At 43.0% G+C, this 23,639-nt stretch overlaps 1 protein-coding gene across 19 annotated transcripts in view; it reads left to right on the top strand.

Annotated features, from left to right (window-relative positions):
• The first annotated feature begins 587 nt into the window (after positions 1–587).
• The window catches only part of otofa (otoferlin a), a 50,161-nt gene continuing 27,109 nt past the window's right edge, over positions 588–23,639 (top strand). For 17 of the 19 annotated variants that reach the window (XR_013453353.1, XR_005709962.2, XM_078093132.1 and 14 more), the window contains exons 1-5: positions 607–963; positions 5,443–5,501; positions 15,611–15,699; positions 20,170–20,269; positions 21,713–21,912. Coding sequence is in view for 17 of the 19 variants with exons in the window: in XM_078093132.1 (XP_077949258.1) it covers positions 882–963; positions 5,443–5,501; positions 15,611–15,699; positions 20,170–20,269; positions 21,713–21,912 (530 nt within the window). In the remaining 2 variants the exon portion in view is untranslated. Of the gene's footprint in view, positions 964–5,442; positions 5,502–15,610; positions 15,700–20,169; positions 20,270–21,712; positions 21,913–23,639 lie in introns of all 19 variants that reach the window. The other 2 variants (XM_078093129.1, XM_040161357.2) reach the window with 1 other exon arrangement.

Genomic DNA, 23,639 nt, shown 5'->3' with positions numbered 1-23,639 from the left:
CCTCTCTGTCCGTCTTCCACTGTAACATAGAAACGAATCACAGGTAGAACACGACAACATGGCCCAGCATGCAGACCCAAGCTCACGTCACCCTGACCTTAATTCATCCATATAAAGGGGAGGGGGGCAGAAGTTGCCTAGCAACTGTAATTTGGGTCCTAAAGAAAAGATCTCCTTAAGAAACTTTTAATTCTAAGTCTTTGCAGCAAAATGTAAATGAGACGTAATTGTTTACGACAAGCTCTAGAATCGTATAACTATTTAAGCTCTGTTTTTATTTTATTTTCTGTAACCAGATTCAAATTACACTGCGTGATTTGCTGGAATAGTATATAATATATAATCATTTTTTAATAGATCTAAATAAATCCAAGAGGCTTTTCTATCTGACCAGGCAATCTGAAGAGAATATAAAGAACATAAATCATTATTATCAGTAATGACTATATTTACTCTAAATGCAAAAAACAATGCAGTGAAGTTCCCCTCAAATCACGGACCTGGACTAATCTTCTACAACCAGATCATCTACTGCCCCCACCCATGAAGCCCCCCCTCCTTCCTGCACGGCGAGCAGAGAGAAACCCAGTGGATGAAATGCGCGTCGGACGGAGCATCCGCGCAGCACGCAGCGACACGGAACGCGAACTGGAGCTTATCATCAACTCGCAGTCTCCCGTTTGATTAAAACAACAGCAACAACAACAACAACAACAACAACAACACAGTTCTCCACATGCGCCGCAAAAAACCGATGTGACCAGACGCGGGGAGAGAAGATCACCTAAAGACGGTGTGACACAGATTGCACCAAAGCAGGTCGTTTTTTTTTTTTTTTTCCCGTGTGGGGTAGAAATACTCCCCTGACCTGAGGGGGACTAATGATGTCTCTAATGGTTCACCTGAAGACAGCCGGCCACCTGCGGGGGAAAGGGGACCGAATGGCCAAAGTTACATTCAGAGGTAGGACAACGTTGCTTTCCATTGGCGCTGCAGCCCGTGTTCTGTCCCCATGTGTTGTCTCTGTGTTGTCGTGATGGAGGACGATCAACGGTCCCGCATGCGTAAAAAGTTGCGGGACCCCTCCCCTCCTGGATCGTTGGCTCTGATTCACGTTGAAACGCGCTTCTTATGCAGGTATCCAAGCTGGACATGTGTTAAAATATAATAATATCAGATAAAATTAGATAAACTATTTAGCCTATAGGGGATTTGAAAGGATCAACACGAAAACCAAACCAGTTTATTTCATAATTCTGATCTAAGCATTTTTGTATTCTCCCGTGTCTCTTCTTCCAATCATGTGTACGCTTACATTTTAAAAAGTACTATAGAAGCAAACTGACTTCTGACTTGACGTATGTTTACACTGCTGTGATTGATAACTAAAAATGATCCATCACGTCTATGCCAGTTTTCCCCACACCGGTCTGGATTTCTCTCATCAATTATTGAAAATCTTAATAGTCCCCCGGGAATATAGTGTCATTACATTTATTTCTCAAATGTACATATTGATTTTACCACTAAACGTACAGGGTTTATAGGGGGTTTCTATAGATGGCAATTGGCTCAAAGCAAGTGAACACCTGATCTGCTCTGCCTCTGTTCAGAGGAGACAACAGGGATCTCCGTGGGACTGGAAGGGATTTTAGAGGGAATCGTCCCTTAACATCAACCGTTTTGTCCCACTGTGATACAGAGAGCGAATTAGGAGCAGCGAGTGTATTTCAGCACCTCGGATTGATCGCTCCACTCTCTTACCAGGCGTTCAATCCAATCTCTGATCCTCCCGCTGGCAGCTTCGGTGTCTGTGGGGTGTTACGAGACCACCACCTCCTTTTGTTCCCCCGCTGCTGCGTATGTGTGTGTGATTGCGTGTGTGCACGGCGGTGTGTGGGGACGGCTTTCAGTGTTGTGCTGCAGGACGTTCCCCAGGACCTTGATATTACATGAACCGCATCATCCAAGTCAAGGATTAGGATGTCTGGCTGTTCCTCCCATGGGGAACCTGTCGGCACAGGTCTGTCGGCACAGGTTCCCCTGTCGCTGCAGTTCATCTGTTTTCTAAATTGTTAGTCTGCAACGATGTACGAGTGCCTTTGTACCCCATTTTCTGTCTCATCTTATTCAGGCAATGCTGTTCTGTTCAAAGTTCTGCATGAAGACACATGTGGCTTTACATTGATTTTCTGTGCACCTTTATGTCAAACGCGTACTGTATTTCAAAAGAAAAAAGCAGTAATCTCCTTTGTTAACAGTTACAATGCAAAACATGTTAGTTTTTAATAGCCGTGACAGTGCAAACCTTATACGTTGGTCTTTTTCATACTGCAAAAAGGCCGTTTAGAAAGTACAAAGTCAGGTGAGACGCAGAGCGGCCGAGATTCAACCAACAATGAACTGGCGAAATAATCTGGCGATGAGTGGAGAGAGGAGAATTTAAGCAGTGTTGACTGCCGGCAGGTGTGGGGATGCGCCAGGTGATGAAGGCCACGCCCTTTTTGCACACACATACACACGCACACAGAGAATCGAGTGAGGAGACCACAGTGGCAGAGCCGTGCATGAATCACGCTTATTTAATAAGCGTGAAACCAAACCGTCACAAACTGGCTGAAGTTACGAGGGTGAGATAATCTGACATTCTGAGGTCACAGAATCGCCATATCTGCTGGTTTTAGCCAGTTGGGAGCGGCGTAAAACAAGTTATACACACCACAATGACATTTCAACAGCTTATTCATACAATCAACAATAATCCAGCAGCAGTGTGACTCACTTGGGGTAATTGATACAAGATTGTTAGCTACTAGTGGTGAAAAGAAGATTTAACCTAAAAACATACAAAAAAACTCATGTATATAACGACAGGATTCAGATCTGGATTTTTAGTCCGTCTCTGGTCGGCCTGTTTCAACCACTTGCAAGATGAGCGAGTGAAAGCAGCAACACCAGATCAGAGCTCAGATCAATCGCTTCCTACACTGAATCCCCGCGGTGGCCACCATGTGATTAGTTTCATTAAAACAAATACTGGTTGGTTTTCCTGGTTGATGTATTACTCAGTATTTGGCTTCACGCTAGGAAAATGTGTCTTCCAGTGAAAGGATTAAAGCTGCTGTCACTAATACAGTGAAATCATTTTTATTATCCTGAAGATGAATGTGTCCTTTTCTTCTCCCTTAATCTTTGTACCTCTTTCTTCTCCCAGATGATATAATAATGGTATTATAATAATCCGTATTGATATTACGGGCCGATCCCGTATGTTAATTGACGTTGCATCACAGCGCTTCAGTCTTCTGTCCCGGGTCTTTTGAGTTGCGGTGCTTTTTGCTGGTAACCCGACAGTAGTGCTTCCTGAGTGCTTTCACCTCAAACAACTTCCTGTCTGGAGAGGACGAGGTCTGTCTTTACCCCGGCATCGCCCTGAGCATCTCAAACCACCTTTGACCCCTTGAGAGGCTGGCGGGGCGATGCAACGTGAGGCTGATTCCACGTGTGACGTTTGGATAGAAACCCAAACATCATCATCTGCCAGAAACTAGTGTCGAGTTCCCCGTTCAATAAGGCGCAGAATGGTTTATTATTATCTTTTACCGCGGGCAATGAAGTCCGCTTCAAAGACGAGGCATGTAAACTTAATTGATTTTGTGGCACGTCTTTGATGGATCCGCGCTGTTATCTGTAGCACTCACATTTATCAAAGGAGGAAACTTTGGCTCTACTTGCTTGCTGGTTGGGTCTCTGCACAGCAGCCTGCAGGATCACACACACACACACACACTCTGTACATCAGGGTTATCATTAAAATGAAATTACGATATTCCACTTCAACTTGCTTCATTCATCCCACTTCTCTTTCTTTGTTTTTCATCCGTTTAACCTCAACATTGTTCATATTTGTTTGTGCTGAAACTTTATCTGCTGTGTCCTACACGCATCACTCATTTCTCGCTGTTCCCCATAAAACACTGAAACCCTTTATGTCCTCCGCTGGAAGAGGTATATTTACTTTGCTTTTGGATTGATTTGTGATACTTATCAGTATGTTAACGGCCTGTTTTTTGGTCGGTCGGTTGGTCAGGTTCACACCGTTTCTGTTCTGTTTACCCTTTAGATCAGGGGTCTCAAACTCAAATCAGCTGCGGGCCAGATGTAGCCCACAGCTGCGTAGTAATGGACGGAGACGCTTGTCGGTGACGTCAGATGCTTCATGTGTTGTTAGTGTGAGTCGTAAAGGAAAACTTTATTAAACGAGCGATGCTAACGGTTAGTCACATGATCACCTGCGCGAAAGAGGGCAGGAAACTGAATTTCACCCTCGTGCTCTCTGCACCTCCGCCGACACACACGACCCGCCCCCCATGTCAGTCACATGCATGCCACGTTCACTGGACAAGCACACAGTAGGAAACCAGAACATCATAACATGTCCCACACAGCAGCTGACAGTGGGGTTACAGTATAAAACTTGAGGGCCGCACTAACATTACACTTTCATATTAAGGATGGGGCCACAAAATATCGTCCCGAGGGCCGCAATTGGCCCGCGGGCCGCGAGTTTGAGACCCCTGCTTTAGATGAAGCTAAAGCTGTGCGTGCTCACCTTATATAAGCCTCACATAGTCTACTTTTCATAAACCCACATCTCGCGGACAAACTTTATTGATAAACTGTTAAAGTTTTGTTTTTGCATATCGTTCTGTGTTTCCTTTTCTCTCTAATCGCACATGTTTTCTGTGTGAATGAGCAAAAAGACACAAATAAAAACGCACATCCGAGGGGCCAAAAATAACCTTTTTTATTTTCTATTCGGAAGGATTATTCCGGCCAAACAGACATGGGATGTGATTAACTATGGAGGTTTCCGAGCGTGTGTGACTACATGTAGATATGTATGTATGAATTTGTGATCTGTACACATCGGCTGTCCACGTGCCCCCAAACAAACACCAACACAAAGCCTCAGATACACAAAGCAAACTACAGCAACAAAGCCCCGATGCCAGCGGTGCGGCACCATTCAGGAGCCTCACAAAGCAACGCGGTGAATACGAGAGACTCACTCCAGTGTACAGCGAATGGCTTCGTGCCGTGCGGATAACCCTAAACACACACACGGCACGGAGACCTTATTGTCCTCGGGATGATTTTATCTCGTGGAAATCATTTTATTGCTGCCATTGATCTCACTTCTATTTTAGTTCTGTTCTGCTGATTTTTTTTCTCCCTGTTTACTTTTGTTTAGTCGCATAATGAGTCATAATGCAACCGTTTAATTGTCTGCATTTGTTTTCCGTCTCCTGAGGCTCCACGCAGCTTGACTCATTTGAGTCTTTATCAGATACTTAAGACGTTCATTTGTCGTTTGATTTGTCTTTTATGTAAACAGATTTTTGACAAACATTATACATTATATTCCCTCTCGTTTTTCAGGACTGTCCTTCTACAGCCGCGTGGCAGAGAACTGTGAGGACGTGGCTCACTTCAATGAGGTCAGTATCTTTATTTCCCTTTACACCTCGATAAGGACGAACAATTAGCTCTCAACTTAATACAAACAGTCGCCAAACGTCCCTCCCCTGCAGAGAACGACACGCTGATTTCACCGGCAGTTTTCTTAATGAACCTCAATCAATAATTAGGAGGGATAATTGAATCAACACAAGCTTAATTGATTTTTAAGTTCTGCTTTACTACTTCAAAGATGTCAGTAAATACCCCTCTCACCGCCATTACCGTCTGGTGTACTGAACGTTATTGCGCTGCACACCACTCCGTCTTTAGCTTAGTGGTGCTGATGCGATGTCATGCGGCCGAGGTGTAGTTCATCTATATCCTAATGTCAGCTTTTTACTTTTGCAGATTGCATTCACGCTTCAAAAATAATTGATCAGCTGATCGGAGAATTATATTATTGTTTTATTCGGTTTGCATTATCATAGTTTTATTCTGAAAAGAAGCTTCCGCTTTTGTTGCAGGTCCATTTCGATTATGACATTGATACACTGTTATCTATCACCATCTCTTCGGAGGATCGGTTCAATCCATCGGTCCATTTCGATGCATTGGCTTAGAAGAAGCGTCGATTCTGGGTTGATGAATATTAGAATTAAGAGCAATTGAAAGTTATCAGATAAGCTGAACTTATTGTCTATTACGGACTGTAGAAGGACACTGAAGCTTGACATGCTACGCGCCCGTCCACTTCCCCAACTCGCTCTCTCTTAACCTCCGGCTACTTACACGCAGCTCATCCTTCTTCCTGCTCTGGCACTTGTAAATTGGCATTGCACTTACAATTCAAGGTGGGTTATTGTTCCATGCGGATTTATGGACTTACCAGGATTCACTGTGCATTTACACGGGGAGATACATATAGGACCTCCACATGAGCATATACATGCTGTGAGGGGACGGTGCTGAACCGTAAACCCGCCAAGTTTCACGTCTAATCACATCAGTGTCACTTCTCCAAGTCAAACTTATTCCCACTCGTAAATGCCTCCTAATGACCCTGTCCTGTTCAATTATGGCGTGTAAGGATCTGAGCGGTAAGGCAGAGGTCTCCTTCCATGCATCACGCGGATACCTGCTCAGTTTTAATTAAACTAGACACTCAAGACTGCAGAGGGAGCTCATTCGTCCCTGAAGAAGCTTTTCTACCAAGTACCTTGACTTTTCTCAATCATGCCACAGCCTCTCAGAACCCGAAGGATTTTAATGCAGCCCATCTGGGTCGTGCTCGGTCCATCTCCTCCACGGTTGCTGTGGTATTCTAGGGAAATGTTCCGCACAGGATTCCTGCAGGATCCTGTTACACTGAGAGACCAGCGGCACGAAGGAGTTGCAATGCAAAGAGTCACGTAAGAGATGAGGGTTGGGGGATCAAGAGAGGAAATACTTACAGGCAAAAGAGAAAGAACAGAAGCAGCGGGGTAAAGTCAGGGAATTAAATGAGAAAAAACAAAAGAAACAGGGCCTCAAACACCTAAAGTAGTTCCCCAAGGGAGTTTTTCTTCTCTTTGAGCTGCCTGCTTCTACAGAGAAAAACATTTTTCCTTTGATGGGCTCACAGGCAGAAGGCTGCTTCCTTTGCTGATAACTGGGGCTTTTGTTTGGTTGTTTTCAGGCTAATCAAGAAAATGGCTAAATAACTAAACATTTTCTTGCGTAATCACACACACACACACACACACACACACACACATCTGTGACAAAGAATACTATACTGGTGCATTATGTTATTTTTTGTGACCTGACTAGAGTAACTGGTATGGAACTGAGTAGCTGGCACTGATGTGTGATCTCATGTGATCGCCTCACCCGATGCCCTCGCCTCCGTCCTGTTGCGCCGGCGAGGTCGTTAGCATCACTAAGCATCAATAAAATCGCCAGGACTTCCCATGAAACGACTTGTGCTCCCAGTACTTCCTGTGTGTGCATTTGTGTGTGTGTGTGAGCATGCAAGGGACGTTGTTACATGCTGCCAGTGCATGAGCATTCACGTGCATCGACCCCCCCCCCCCCCCCCCCACATACTCTTGAGCGATTTCTCATCACGCCCTCCTCATCCGACGTCTTCTCCCTCAGCGCTGGAACACTTGCACGGCTCAGTAAGCTCAGTCCAAGTTGAGGCTCATTAGCATAAAGTTGTGTGTCTAGTTGCTTCACGCATGGTCTAGCTGGATGCCTTTGAACCAGGATGCAGAAAGACTGGATGGGGATTCTGTATTCATTATTTACAGCGTGGTGGGACTCGGCTTTTAGCTGCAGTACAGCAGGACTTCCCCCTCGCTGGTGAGACTGCAGCCAAGAACAGAAAGTGCTGCATGTGACCACAAGGGTCATTCTATGCGCCTCTAGATGCCGTATAGCTAATTTACACGTGTGTGTGTGTGTGGCAGGAGGTGTCAGGAAGAATTTGATCAGGAATTTGGTTGTTAAGTTTTCAAACCGGATGTCACAAGATTCGAATGCACACATAATGAGTGCGGGAATATTCCCTCTCTTCCAGCCTCAAGCTGTTACCTCCTCACAGTGCACTAAGTGCACAGTCTGACTCTTTAATGAGAAACCTCTTATTACGTAATGCAAAATCCTAAATCTTTTAGGCCATTGTGTGTTTAATGTTTTAAACTCTCTTCTACGAAGGAGGCTTGCAATTGAAATCTGCCCGGATTCTGTTATTTATTTTCTCTAATGAGGAAGCATTGATAGAGTACTGCAACAAAGTTCCATATCATTGTAAAAACGTTATACTCAACGTTTCAATCATCGATCATATGGTTAAACACATGACATATTGGATTGTAACAAGTAATATGATGTGTAAAGAGATAATAAGAAGAAGGTGGAAAGACGTTTGGGAGAAAATCCTATAGCCTAAGTAATAATCTGGAAATGTCTGGAAATGAGTGATTTCCTTAAGGGCCTAAAGGTTTCCTTAAATTACATAACATGTCATGTTAATCTTGTGTGTTGTTTATTTTCGTATTGTCTATTTTCTTTAATTCAATTCATTTTATTTTGTATAGGCCAAAATCGCAAATTACAAATTTGCCTCAGAGGGCTTTACAGTCTGTACACATACGACATCCTCTGTCCCGAAACCCACACGTCGGCACAGGAAAAAAAAAAGAAAAAAAACCTTCCAAGAGGGAAAAAAGGGAAGAAACCTTAGGGAGAACGTCAGAGGAGGGATCCCACTCCCGGGATGGACAGACTACAATGGATGCCATGTGTACAGAATGAACAATGTATAATACATGCAATTCCTATGACAGAAATGATTGAAGTAATTGTGAGTAGTAAGCCAGGCGCACAGCAGGACCACTGCAGGGGCAACCACCATCAGATAGAACCACCATCCACAGAAGCCTGTGGGGAGGGAGAGCACAGAGACTTTAGGAGAGGGTAATGTTAGTTTATGAGTACAGTAATATGATTAATATCTAAAATAATGATGATGATGATGGCAGCAGCAGGCGTCAGCAGGGCCACGGCAGGTGTCAGGACCAGGGTCCAGAAGGAACTACGATCTACGGAGACCTGCTAGGAGAGAAAGCACAAAAAAAACTCCCTGAAAGAAGCTGAATTGGTCATGTGCATTAATAAAACGTGAATTATTGTAGAACGAGAGCGTGAGAGAGGAGCTTGTGTGTCCTAAGAATTCCCCCGGCATTCTAAGCCTATAGCAGCTTAACTAAGGGCTGGTCCAGGCTAACCTGAGCCAGCCCTAACTATAGGCAGAATCAAAGAGGAACGTTTTAAGTTTTACTTCAAAAGAGCTGACCGAATTTGCCCCCCGGACTGAAAGTGGAACCTGGTTCCACAAAAGAGGAGCTTGATAACTGAAGGCTCTGGCCCCCAGCCTACTTTTTAAAACCATAGAAACAACAAGTAACCCAGCATCTATGGAGCGCAGCTGCCTTGTAGGGCAATAAGGTGTTACAGGCTCTTTAAGATACGACGGTGCCTCACCAGCAATTAATTAAACTCTTATTTTTTTTGCCAACATCAGGGCTATTTTAAGTTAAACAATTTTCCAAACGAATACAGATCTTGGGGGGGGGGTCTCAATGTCAAAAGGAAAAAACACAAGCTCAGAAATTGTAAAATGTATGATAAAATAACTAGTGGAGTGCACTGCTATGATATAATTGGCATTTTTTCTCTTGTGTTCTGAGCATGTGGCTGTTTTAGTCGTGACTTTAGTGTCCCCGTTAATGCTTTTCAGCACGACTGGAAGCCTCATTAGTTAAATCAGGACGCTGCAGCAGACCGGAAGGGGAAGGGACCACAGCGAGGTCACTTCCCCTAAACTTCCCCCGACCGCCTCTGTTATCAGGTTTGGGACGTTAGTGCTCATGGAAGGCGTGTTTGTTGTATGAGGACATTCCACCATCAGGTTTAGGTTTTTAAAACTAATATAGACCTCATGCCGTACAGGATTCACACCCACTGGGGAATAAAGCAACAGAACTTCATGCATCAGGGAAATCTACCCTGGAGGTCATATTTCAACTTCATTTACCACTGTACCTCTGATACTACGACCACTTGACCACAAAGAGGAAGAGGAGGGGTAGAAGTGGCCTGTGGAGAAGGCAGAAGCGGGTGCTAAAAATACATTTTATAAACTTCACCAGTTCTTGAAATAAAGGGCTGCTCGAGGGAGATTTCCCAGCCCTGAGTGCACTGAATAAATAATGATCGCAGCAGAATATTTTACTTGCCAGTTTAGAGTTTGAGGGAAGCTAAAAAAACTGAAGTATGAGTAACCAGAATGAGCAAAGATAACCTACGGCTGCAGAACTTACTGTAAAGAAACTCTCTTACGTATTGATTATGTGGATCTAAACAGCAGAATTAAACTCTGCTGCTGCTGCACACAGAGGGAACAAAACACAATCTCTGTAGAGAATGTTGTATTCTTGCTTTGCTGTGTGAGCCCCCACATAGAAGTTGAATTAAAAAAAGCTTGCTTTTGCCGTTTCTCTGTGTAACTAAGTGCATCAGCTCGTGACTGCTGCCTTAATGAGTCCCTCTGAAGAGCGACAAAGCCAAAACCCGAGTACCCACGGTAACCACACTACCCGAAAAACACCCAAACTATGAAACATAATCTTCTCTTCTGTATTTCAGCACGCTAACGTATTGATGTCTATCATGCTCACCACGGTTTAGCATGTAAGCTGGTATCCCGCCTCAGATAACAGGTACAGAATGATGCACTGCAGAGAGCCCTGGGCAAAGAATGCGGTAAATAGCTGTACGCCTCGGGGCACCGCCCTGTTTAGCGGTGATAAGGCGGTACAGGGCTGTATTACTGGGAATAAAGCCAAGCTCTCACAATAACTGTTATCATCTTGCATCTTGGTCAAACGTCTGAGAAATGTTAATATAATTTACGAGCGCAAGCGAGAGAGAGACTGATTAAAAAAGGTCTAAACCTCAAGATTAGCGGATCATTTAGCCTTTGGTCTCATTTAAGATGGATCAGCTATTCAGCAACGTAGTTTGACTCCTAATCAGCGGCCCTCTGTGTACGAGTTGCTGGGCGCAATTACTTGAATGCAACGCTGATAAATGGCATTCTGGTTGGATTGAAGTTTCTGACTGTATTAATGTCAACGCGTCTTCAGCCGCGGCCCTTAATTTGACACAATGAAGACTGAGATGAATTCAGGAAGAGCCGAGTTAAACTGTCATCGAGGGAAACAGAGTGCGGGTGGAAATGAAGACACGGATGGACAGTCCAATTGGGAGGAAAAAGAAAATTGACACTGGCTTTGGATGGTTGTGATGGTGGTGGGCAGAAAACGGGAAGTCAGTGAACTGGAAAAGATAGAGTTTCAGACAGGCAGAACCATCTTGTTAGAGATGCTGTTTCATCCACACTGACAGAAACTGTGAATAAAGAAACAGCATTCTCAACCCGCACGAATGTGTGAAGAAATACGTTTCTATGCAGCACGAAGGCCCACTGAAGATTCCAATGTGCTTAATGCTTGTGGCACAGACTTTAGCTTTCAGCCACCCTCTAACTTGCAACGTAGATATTCGGCTCGGACTATAATTTATTCAGTGTCGGCCCTACTCAGAGATGGGAACCCCCCCCCCCCCCCCCCTCCCCGGAATAGACTGAATCTCATCAACCGCTGGTGTTGGTAGAATGAAACACTGGAGAATGAGACGAAAAAAAATAAAAATAAGAAATGCTCACAATGAGATGCCTTTTAATGTGGTAACATCGTCAAAGTCATGCTGATTGGAAATGCGTCCGGTACAGTCCGTGATGCATACGTGTTCATTTTAATTTTATTTAACTTCTTTTACCTTTTTAACGTCCCATTGCAATGACTTGTGGGTAATTCCCTTGGTCAATGTAGACTTACGGAAAGGGCTCAACACGTCCCCATTTTCTACCATTTGATAATTCTGCTACTGCCTGAGTGCGACAGAGACTTCAGCCACTGGCAGATTTACAAGCGCGATAACAGACGACAACAAGCCCGAGCGGAGATGAGCGAGAGACAAGCGTTGGCCGGTCATCTTTAGTAGATTTAAAGTGCTTTGGAGAGAGAGCGAGAGAGAGAGAGAGAGAGAGAGAGAGAGAGAGAAAGACCCTTGTCTTGTCCGTCTGTTTGAGTTCAGTGGAAGATTTTAGTGCTTAAGCACTGACTTTTATTGTCAAAGACCTTTTGTGTGCCTCGTCATCATTTCTGTACCGGACTAAAACCAAACCAACATAAACATTTTTTTAAAAGCAGGATAAAGAAAGGTTACTGAAGGCGAGTGAAGCTGCAGCATTGAATAATTTACTGTTGCAGGGATGGACTCTCTATTTTATCTTCTCGTTCAGCAAATTCAGAGAAAACCCTTTGCTAACCTTCCTAAATATTGCATAGCATTTTTGCGTATGCTGCTAAAGGCAGATGTAATTATATCGGGAGCTTATATGGCCTCTTCCTTTGGTCCATACCTCTTCTATCGCTTTCAACCTTTAAATATACATGTAAGCCTGCACGGAACTGCATCCCCACGTAAGACCACGAGGAGCCTTCAAGCTCAACACAATAACTACGCACTGCATAACGAATGCTGCTGTTAATGGAACACCTTGTCCCCGGCCGCCAGTGAACATGACAAATAGAACATATCGTTTTATAATTGAGCGTGGAGGTATTTAAATCCTCTGTGTCCATGGCAACACGTGACGAGATATGACGAGAGGGGTTGAGCTGAGGACAGCGAGGCCAGCGCTCCGGCGTGGGATCCCAGCAGAGGAAGCCGATCTCCACTTGAGCGCTTTTGGCCCCACTTATCGGCCACTGTGGGCTCGAGGGTTTCTGGTTTGTGAGATCATACTTTTAATGTCCGGCCTCACAATGCCAATTAGGCTTTCAAGCATACAGTACCGCGGAGTGGAAGGAGAGCTTGGAGTAGTAATATGTGTTCTTCCGACAGGCTCTAGGACTAAAGAGGAGAGTCTAATCTAGAGACCAGTGTTGTGTTTTTTATCAATGATTTTTATTCAGATTGTTATCCATATATATACTCTATATCCACATCTGTCTTTTGATACATTTTCATAAAGTCTGACAGAAATAGACAGTTAGGCGCATTGCAGCTGTTTACATCAGCCAGTGTTTGAGGCACACGCACCACTTCAAGTCTGATCTCTTACACACGGTGCAAAACAGAACAAGAACACAGAGAAACAGCCCTGAACACACTCTGCTGTTTTCACTTTTTTGCAGTTTCTTTATCTGAAAAGCAGAGGGGGACAGTGAAGCGGCTGTGACTCAGAAGGAAGAGCGATCGAATGCCAAACAGGCCGCTGGTGGTTGAATCCCTGCTTAACATATCAAAGGGGACTTGAGCGGGATACCTGTAGAGTAACTGCGCTGTGTATTGATAAATTGTACGAGGTGCTGAAGGTGCAGAGGTAAAGGTAATTGTGATGTAATCCCTCCGTCTTGTATTTATAATATTGATCAAACATGAACATTTACACGAGACAATGAATGGAATAGTCTCTAAATAGTTTTTGCTTTATTGCTCGACTGCAGTAACGAATTGTACCATTCTGATGTAAGATGCTTCGCCAGCTTCACGCTGCATCTGTAGCTGCATTCACATGGAACCAGGCAGGAGAGAGTGAAAGACAGATATCATTTTAAGGAAGGTAGAATTAGGGGAGGCCGACAGGGAACGCAGACAATGGCAACAGTAAACAACATTGACCTAAAACATTTTTTATATCTTAAAAAGAATTTGCTATTCCACAAATTAACACCCGGAAGTTATGTAACTCCCTCACAGAAAGTGTGCCTGCGTCTATTTAGCAGACTGAAATTAGACGTTTGGCTAAACCACTGCCATCACATAATCATGCCTATTGTTCCTGTTAAAAAAATAAACAGAGCTGAGTGAATAAAATGTTTTTCTCTACCTGGAGAGTTTAGCTGTATAATGTGTATATTTTGGATCTGTCTGCACTGTGAACGTATTCAAAGCAGTTTAAGCCCTTCTGCCCGTCGTGTCGCTTACTTCTTCATGCTGTGGATTTCTGCATGTGTGTTTTTCAGGTGATAAGTTGTCTTGAACAGCAGAGAATGACAACGAGAAAAGCTTAATGTTTGTACGACCGCGTTTGTGCATAAATGTACCATGAAGAGGATTAAAATGAGTGTTGTTTTTTTTACTCCGTGGAATTTATGGTTGTCCCTTGTGATGTATTGAGAACAGATAGCAATGTTTGCTGTGGTATCTGAGTTTTAGCCACACTGTGTGTGTGTGTGTGTTATGCTCTGGGATGTGCGCATTCGGCATTGTTTGCTCCATTAGCGGCGTTTCCTGTCATTAGTGCATCGAAACCACGCTGGGGCGCCTCTCTCTCCTCCGTCGTCTATTCAAACACATTGGAGCAGATTCAGCTGTGATTGAGATGTTAGCTATAATCGCAGTATATAGTATAGTAAAATGCAACTGATCCATGGGCAGCGGTGCCACTCATGTGATGGAGAAGGAGAGACCAGAGTCTGCAGAGCCTCCGGGTGCAGAGAGCTCAGGGCTGCGGTTCAGTGCGGTGCACTCATGCAAACACACGGTTCCACAGATTGATCCCTTGAAGGCAGTTGTACCGGTAGCAGGTGGGAACCACAGGATTCGGTAATGGGACAATCCTGCAGGATTGTGTGCCTGATGGCGTGCAGTGTTTTCCTCAATCCCAGGACAAAACCAGCAGGGAGTTAATGAGTTTTAAATCACCTGTGCAACCTTCCTATCTTCATACGGCATTAACGCCTCAGAGGTGATTTTACTAAAAGTGAATCAAACAAATTAATTCATCATGTCTCTAAGCACAACAATATAGCAAAATGAAGTACAGAACAACAACATCCCTTTAAACCACGAGTGAGACAAGTCAGATGAAGAAAGATAATTGTTTTATTATTAATAAATTATATGTGTTGATAAAGACCCTACAGGGGGATTTGTAATCGATGGACATCTGCCTCGAGCAGCAGCGAGATAAATCCCCCCGCGGCGTGGACCTGGTGGTGGTGTTGGCTGATGAGCCTGTTAGAATGATGAATTGATGGTGCCGATGGATTCGATGAAGGTGGAGGGATGCCAAACAGCAGCATGAGCGTACTGAAGGTAGAGAGAAGGTAAAGATGATGGGCTTGCAATGGCATCGTTTTGTTGTGCTTATTGGATAGAAAAGATCAGCTGATCTAAACAATGGCTGCGTGGAAATAATGAGTGAGCATGCGTGATTGTCAGATGCATGATGAATAAGCTATGGGCTTAGGGATGGAACAGTATCAGTGTCGTCTGGTCTGCGCTATTGAGCTTCATTCCTCGGGTCAATCAATCCACAGGAGCTGAGTAATACATCACATTTTTCCACAGACTTTACTTTGACATTTTGGGTTCCATTGTAGAAACTATGAGGGAACAATACAGACTTGGACAGTTTTAAAATGGCAGATGGTTATTATGGTGATTCACCTTTGGTTCGGACAAAACTGAATTTTAATTCAAAACGACAATTAACGGATTCAAATCTTTTTTTTTTTTTCTTTCCCAGATATTTCGGTGGCCCATCGCCAGCCGGCTGGATGGAAACGAGATGCTGGAAATCCAAGTGTACAATTACAGCAAAGTATTTTCCAACAGGTGAGGTTGCACTGCCGCCCGCAGCTTGTCCTTTAACCACATTTGACGGAACAAACAGCATTTCAGAATAAACTGTTTGTGGCCCCAGTGCCCTTCCTCGCTCCCTGTCACAGCCTGTGACCTATTAAGACCGACAGGTTTCTCGGATGCAGGAGAGTGAGCTCGTATTCCCTGGGAGCTTGTTCTAAATTGACTTGATTGTGTTTGTAAGTGACTGCAAAGCACAGAGCTGCCCGTGAATGAGTTTCCTGCCAAGTGGGAATGAAACTGCAGTGGATCCTCGGTAATGGGCGTATTTGTCACTTTGAAAACACGCTGGGCGTTTCAGTGCAAATTGGATCACACATAGAATCCGTTTGATGCTGTTATTATTATTTAAAGTGTGTTTGTGACACAATACGATTTTTTGGAGCGCAGACACATTTTTCTTTCATTGTTTGTGTGATTTTCAGAATAAATCCAAACCAAGTATTTCAATTATGAGTTATTTAGAGTTCTTGCATCAACAACCAGGGGGTGCGTGAGCAATGCAATGATATTCAAACCCGCAGGATCTGCAAAGCCCTCCATAGAGTGCAAATGAACCATTTGTGCAGAGTTGATGGTTGAAAGGGCGTAATAAAAAAACAAATTCCTCATTACTCCTCCTTATCTTCTTCAGTTTTTGACTCTCTCCTTGTTAGTTCCCCCTGAAGTGTGTTCTCCTCTGCTGCCTCCAGGTCGGATAAGACGTAGACTGCTTGTGCCAGGAGGTCTGTCCACATCGTGTGTCCATAGCAAACCCATTCAGATCATTGCAGCTGCTCCGTCCGTCTAACTGGCTCGCTGGTTGATGTGTCCAGACTGAGGACACATTATGTCGCCCACACAGTCATTAATCCCGGTTGTCCCTGTGTGTTTGTGGATGGATATGTGCTCTGTGTGTGTGCTACAACCTTAATATTTGGTCTGTGTAACCGTATCACGTCGGCCATGTGTGAATGTGTGTAGGCGGAGACGCATTTATCAATGCGTCCCACAATTTCCTCCGAGCTGAAACCCGCTGACAGGTGTGCAGAGGGAGGTGGTTCATCAGTTCTACCGCATGGAAACTTCTTGTCAGGTCATCAGGATGGTTTTCTGGTACCATTGTGTGAAAGAGGAAAACGGAAACAGGACAGTAACAGTTCAAACTGAGTCAGAAAGTGGAGGACATTTCAAAACCAGACTGAATTGCCATTTACCTTTATTATTCTTCACTTTGTTCATGTTATATGTCAACAAATGTAAGACCCACATTCCTATAATAGCGTATGAACTTTCAGGTCTCTGGTTTATCCGTATAGTTTTGAATGAGCTTGTGGATCTTTTTACTTTAATCTTTCTTCAGGTGAAGTTGGTCCAAGACTAAAACCAAACTCCTGCAGAGCAGACGACATTCTTATCGGTCTTGAAATACTTTGTGTTCAGTGATAATTAGCAAACATGCTAACATGCTTTTTGCTGTCGTATTGCTGTAAAGTTGCATTAAAAAGCCACTTGAACGCACAAACACACACACAACCCCGCACTTAATGAAGTGGGTAAATAATTCAATATGAGTCATAGCTTGCGTTGCTCTCACACCTGCTCCATATGTCCATAAGCCGCATCATTAGCAGAGTAACTGATCTGCACCAACACACTGTGAGGTCAGTGTGTCACACTGTGCCACCAGACAGCGTGTGCGATCATATTACCACAACAAATAGAGATCGACGATGGGAGCAGGTCATGTGATTGTATGCTCAAGTCATTTCAACCATAATTGCCTTAAAGTGTAGAAGTCGGGAGTGTTTTTGTTGGCACGTGAACATAATTTAATTCATGAACAGTATTTAGGAAGCATTCATTTCCAGTTTGTGATATTACAACTATTGCAATACTTTTATCAGTGGGCCGTAGAATCAATCGCCAATGTTTTATCTTCATCGGCAATAGATGATGACCAAGTCCCGGTGAAACAGAAGTTTGCACTAAGTATTCTAGCAGTGTGCAGTTACAAAACAAATTTACACAGATTACTTAAAATAATTCATAAATCAAGGGCTTCTAAATGTGACACTTTAATATGTTGTACCTATCGACGTTCCCTCGTCTTTGCATTGTTTTTGTTTAGATTTCTGTTTTTGATTGAGCGACAGCCACAGGACATAGGGATGTGGTTTGCGTCGAGGTGAATCAATAGACATTCATAGACGTTCAGTGTGTGTGTGCACTGTGCCGCCTCGTTACTTTTCATTTCACACAGTTTCCGTCTGAGTAGAGTTACTGTACCGGCATCTGTGGTGGATTAATGCCACCTCCAGAACAACAAATATTTTATATTCCACAGCTGGCCTCACCTCCAATTAAGTTACCTAAACCATAGATTTATTTATTTCACAGTCACGCCTCGGTTCTCAGGAGAACCTCGAGGCGCACAAAGGAAATGTGTACCGCTTGAAATGGAAGGCAGCTCTGCATTACAAAAACCAGATGAAAGTCAATTGTTTGCAAAACCTCGATCAATAATGAATGGCACCTTTTGAAGTGCTAAAAAGCGAACCAGAACCTGATAGGCTTGTTCCAGGTAAATTATTCAGCACCTGTACACATGCTACAATTGCAGAAAGGAAACTACGGACCGTATGAGGGGAGTATTGATCCCCGCTGTCTGGGGACGGATTAGGTTAGAACTTTACTGATGTCACTCAGATGAGCACAGGTGTCTGCTCCTCCTCACAGAAAAAGTTGACTTCAGAAAAGCAATTAATATCCCTCCGGCCTCTCGTGAGTGGAAAAGCCCGGAGGGATTCGGCTGCGAGCCAGCAGCTTTACAAAGCCAGCATCTGCCGACGCCTTCAGGGGAAATGCATTCGTTTTGTTAATAACTTTTCTTAAAAGTTCAGTTGAGTTTTAGACTTCTGAACTTACCTCATTATCAAGTTTCGAAGCACTGGGGGCAGATGTGGCCTCACTTTCGACTGTGCGTTAAATTCATCACCACCAGGCCGCAGGGGAAAGACAGGACAGATGAGGACAGAGAGACGGAGATGGACAAGAAAAGACGGGTTTCTGAAACTCATCTACTCTAGAAGTAACGCACGTGGCTGCGGCTCAGCGTCGGCTGTGCTGCGTCTTTATCGGGTGGTGCTGATTGCGAAGTGGACAACACACTGTTTTGGGGAAACTCTTTAAATTATTCACCAGCTCTAATTGGCGAGCTGAATGGGGACTGTAGCGTGTTTCCTCCCACTGTCATGTTCTGTGACGGATCCTCGAACAGCGGAGAACTGAACTGTATGTTGAAGATTATATGTGATAACAATACAAATCCAATGCTCCAATGTTTCCGACCATGATAACGAAGATCCCCTTAACCCCAAAAAGGCTGTTGTGTTAACCCACGTTGAAATGTTTCCCAATTAAAAATGGGTATTTGAAAATTAGAAATGCCATGTAATGACAATTCAAGTTTATATTTAATAGATTTTAGTTTCAATGCCTTGAAAAAGGAATTTAGGTGACACATGTTTGTTGGTTTTTAGGCACTTTTGTTTTATTGGTGCATTCAAAACGATATCAGAATTGCAATTTGGTTTTCGATATGAAAACCATTGATAATCCCAAACTGATTATTACAGATGTGCCAAGATGACATGAATAATACATAATTATTTTAAAATATTCCACTAATTCAGCCATGAGTTTTTACTTTATGAAATATGTTATTATTTTAATGTACCATGCCAGATAATGTTTGTTAATATACTAATCTAATGAAGTAGAATGTTTTTCATGTCAATTAGAAGAAACAACAAGCTGTTCAATTTAAAATGTGTCGCATTTCTAATGTAAGGTGTCTGTAGCCTTCAGCTTTTAGATGAAAGAAAACGGAGACAAAACATCTTTTTCTTGTAATTAAATGGTAACTTTAGAACATATTCATTTTCATTCAGCATGCTGGGTGAATAAATAGTGAATCCTTTTATTTACTTGACCTTGCTGGCATCAATAACAGTATAATTGGCTCGGGAGAAATAGCTTTCTAAAATGTTGAAAGAACTGAGTGGTTAAGAAGAAGCTTCTGGAATACAGTATATGTTTTATTGTTTGCTTAAATGTAACACCAGGGGAGTGGTATTCTCACATCAAGATAAGCTTATACAATAAGAATGTCGCTTATTGTCACACCAACGTTTTAAATTGTGTTCTTAACAGTGCTTTAATGTATATTATAAAGAAGTAACGCAAAATGCCACTTTGTGGCAAAGATACTATTTGTCGATATTTAATAACGTAACGTAACAAGTTGATAAATTACCAATGTGACAGTGACATAGAAAAAGATTCACACATACGGCAGCGGAGCGGCATGAGGGGGTCAAACAAAGGACACCGTGAATTGACTTGTATCGATCAGACATTGGTTTTTAATGAAGCGCGACTCTCTTCTGCTGGTCCCTGCAGACTGGTGGGGACTTTCTGCATGGTGCTTCAGAAGGTGGCTGAGGAGGGACACCTAGAGCTGACCGACACCCTCATCGACGACAACAACACTTCCATAAAGGTAAAGGTTGTTGCATTGGTGGTCAAAAGAATCAACTAATATAAGTTCATATGTAGCCAAGAAATGAGGAGAAAACACCGGTTACATATTGGAATGAGATTTGTATAGAATAATACTCAAGGCATTTAAAATACTTAAATATGGACCAACCATTAAAATGTATTGTAAATGTAAATGAGTTTATAGTTTAATTCTTTTGTATAGCTTGAATTTAAGATCAAATAACAAATAGGTCATCAAGGATATAATTAAAAGGGAAATAGTTTTCAAAAGCTTCAATAAAATGGTTTGTATTGGTAACGTTTAGCTATTATTGCATAGTAGAATTGAAATAGAATTTTAGAAAATGCAGTTTCAAGCATTTAGGACATTTAAGTGGAGAAATAAATCATGCTTATTAAGACACTGGCATCTATGAACAGATATCTGATGGAAATACAACAGTGTCTTAACACCATCAGCACAACACTTAACATTAATCCAGATATTCTCTATTATTGATTAGGAACAGCTAAAGTGGTGACGATGAGCGTTTGAATGATTTGAGATTTGAAAGCACCCGGGGGGGCAGTATTGTGTTAGTGGAGCTGGCAGTGCTGATGTGACGTTTCTGAGATGATAACACACAGCATGGGACTGCTTAAGGGCTTACACCCACCCACACACACACACACACACACACACACACACGCTGACGTATGTGCAAGTAGCTTCCCGTGAAATCACGCATTAAAAAACACACACGCACACACTTCAGAGAATTCCAGCAGTAACCCCCTGCAGGAAGAAACTGAATCCAAACTAAAGTCTTTTAACTAAAGCTGCCCTGGTGTGGTTGCCATGGCGACAACATGCTCGTGCGAGGGGTATATTGCAATCTTATTGTCTTATTTGTCCAAACACGACTTCCCAGAAGACGAACTCCAGCGTCATCGACGTTTCTATCCTGGATGAAGTGCGCTGAATTCCCACGGCTCATACGACAATTTTGAAGCACGTTTTAATGAATTTACATTGAAAGACTGAAATCAGACGGGATGGTCAACTCCCCACACTCTGGTTCCATCTTTAAGCCTAATCAATTATCATGGGGGTTCTTGGTTCGAGTCTTGCTAATCAAACCCCAGAGACAGGATCCGTCTGAATTTGGAGTTTTTTAAGATGTGAGAATTCGAAAGCTGCTGCCATGGATACAGATACTTTGTGCGGGTGTTAAAAAAGGAAAGAAGCAAAAGAAACTAACTTGCGATGTCTGCTGATATTGAGACATTCCAAAAATATGTTAATCAAGTCATATTAAATTCAAAATACATTAGCACATGTTATTAGTATAACTGTTTTATACATGCATTAAGAAAAATGACCTTTACGTCAAATGCTTTAAGGTGCACTCTGACCTTTGCCTTTGTTCCTGACAGTTTGCTCATTTCCATCTGTTGTCAGACCAGCGTTACCATAGAGATCCGATACCAGTCGATGGACGGCTCGGTGGGGGTGTGGAGCGACGGCGAGTTCCTTGACGTCCCTGAGGACCGCGACGGGATGTTTGCCTTCGAAACAGAGAGTTTGTTGTCAGGACAGAGCCGCGGCTCGGGGACGTCTCCTGGACGATCCTTGCAGGGATCCATACCGACCTTCAGGAAGTGAGTCGAACACACATTCACGCGACAACAACAGTTAAATCAAGCTGGGAAACGCTGATGATTTGTCTCTGAATATTTAACGACTCTCTGCAGCAGCAAAAAAAAATTGTAGTTTTAATTATGTACTTCAGTTAGCGCTCGTTAACTGTAACGGTGCCATTACGGGACGCATTAGGGAAACAATGAGTTGACTGCGTTGAAGTTGACGTATGGATCCAGCTGATGTAGCATCTGTCACTGTTATGGAGGGATAGTTCTTGTCGTTTGAAGTGGGGCTGTCTGAGGTACCGACAGGGAACTGAGGCTGTTATATCCATCTCTTGGCTCTTTTTCAGGTTACACGGATTGCTGGTCTAATGTTCCATTGATCGGTTAGTTTGTTTGTATTTATTTTGGATGCGACAAAGTCACCGTAGGACCCTCTGAACAACAGCACTGGACTGTTTGTCTTCTCCTGTTTGCTTGCTGTGTCTCTGCAGAGTAGAATATGGCGATGTTTGTGTGTGGTATTGATGATAATATGATATAAGTTAATATATTTAATATATAAAGTTTTTTTGAGGGTGGAATCGATTTCCAGTGAGAAAAACAACATAGCAAGACCACCAAACTCTTCATTAAAGTGCATGTGGAATGCACGTGTTAATGTATGTATGTGTGAAGCCGAATACTGTGAGCTGCATGTTTGTGTTTGTTGACCCTGAGAGGCAAAGGCCTGAGGTCAATTTGACTAATCTAAATTTTAGAGCATCCCACGAGTGTTTATATAAGAGAGTGTTTTCATTTTTTGTCAACGAGGGAAAAAAAAGTACAGCTATGGAGAAATAGTGTACAAGCGTTCAATAAAAGTGGGATCAAATAAGTCATTTTACGTATAAAGCTAAAACTTAATACCAAATTGAATTACATTTTTCTCACATTTCTTTCTAAAAGAAAAAGCCACCTGTCCTTGGCTCCTCATGAGGGCACCTGTCATCAAGTTGCAGAGGTTGCACAGAGCCGTCAGTCAGGCTTTCATTTCAGAGTTGAGTGAGCTGCTGCTCACTAACTTCCAGCATCGCCAGCAAATCCACCTCTAATGTGTCTCACACTGGTGTTGGCCAGACGGGCATGTAAAAAATGGCATGTCCATTATAGTATTATAGCATCCATAATAGCATGTCCACGCCTCATCCAAACCCCTTTAGATCATGAATTTCGAGCCGTTCAGATTTTATCTGCTTGAGATGTTTTTAGAATGAATCTATTTTTTAAAGTGTTCCACTGTGTCCTGAGTTCTTTCACTATGCAGCCAGGGCCTAATGTTACATATATCGCTAATGGGATATATCCTAAATTCCTCCTCAGCTACTTCACCTCAGAAATATTTTTAATCTTTAAGCCAAATTCATCGTAAGACTACAACTATATTATAGAACTTGTGAAAGTATTGCAATCAGCTGTCTGAAGTCTTTCTGAGTCTTCTGACACGTTGAAAGAACACTGCTTATACTATATTTGCACGCTCTTCAGAGAACTACTCTGTTGAGAATCTTCCCCACAGAGCAGCACCACCTATGAGTTGAACGCATGGATGCAGAGAAAGAGAAGAACTGTGTCTACATGGTACGAGGAACTCCACCCACACCTGCAGCCTGAGGGTCATTGATACTGCTCACACCAGTTTTCAGTGGGAATTTCATTTTAACTGTGTTTGACTGCAGGTGTAGCTGGCTTGGTAGGGTATA

This window comes from Gasterosteus aculeatus, chromosome 18 (genome assembly GCF_964276395.1).
Source record: "Gasterosteus aculeatus chromosome 18, fGasAcu3.hap1.1, whole genome shotgun sequence".
In the NCBI taxonomy this organism is placed as follows: Eukaryota; Metazoa; Chordata; class Actinopteri; order Perciformes; family Gasterosteidae; genus Gasterosteus; species Gasterosteus aculeatus.
This window is presented reverse-complemented; position numbering and strand designations above follow the sequence as displayed.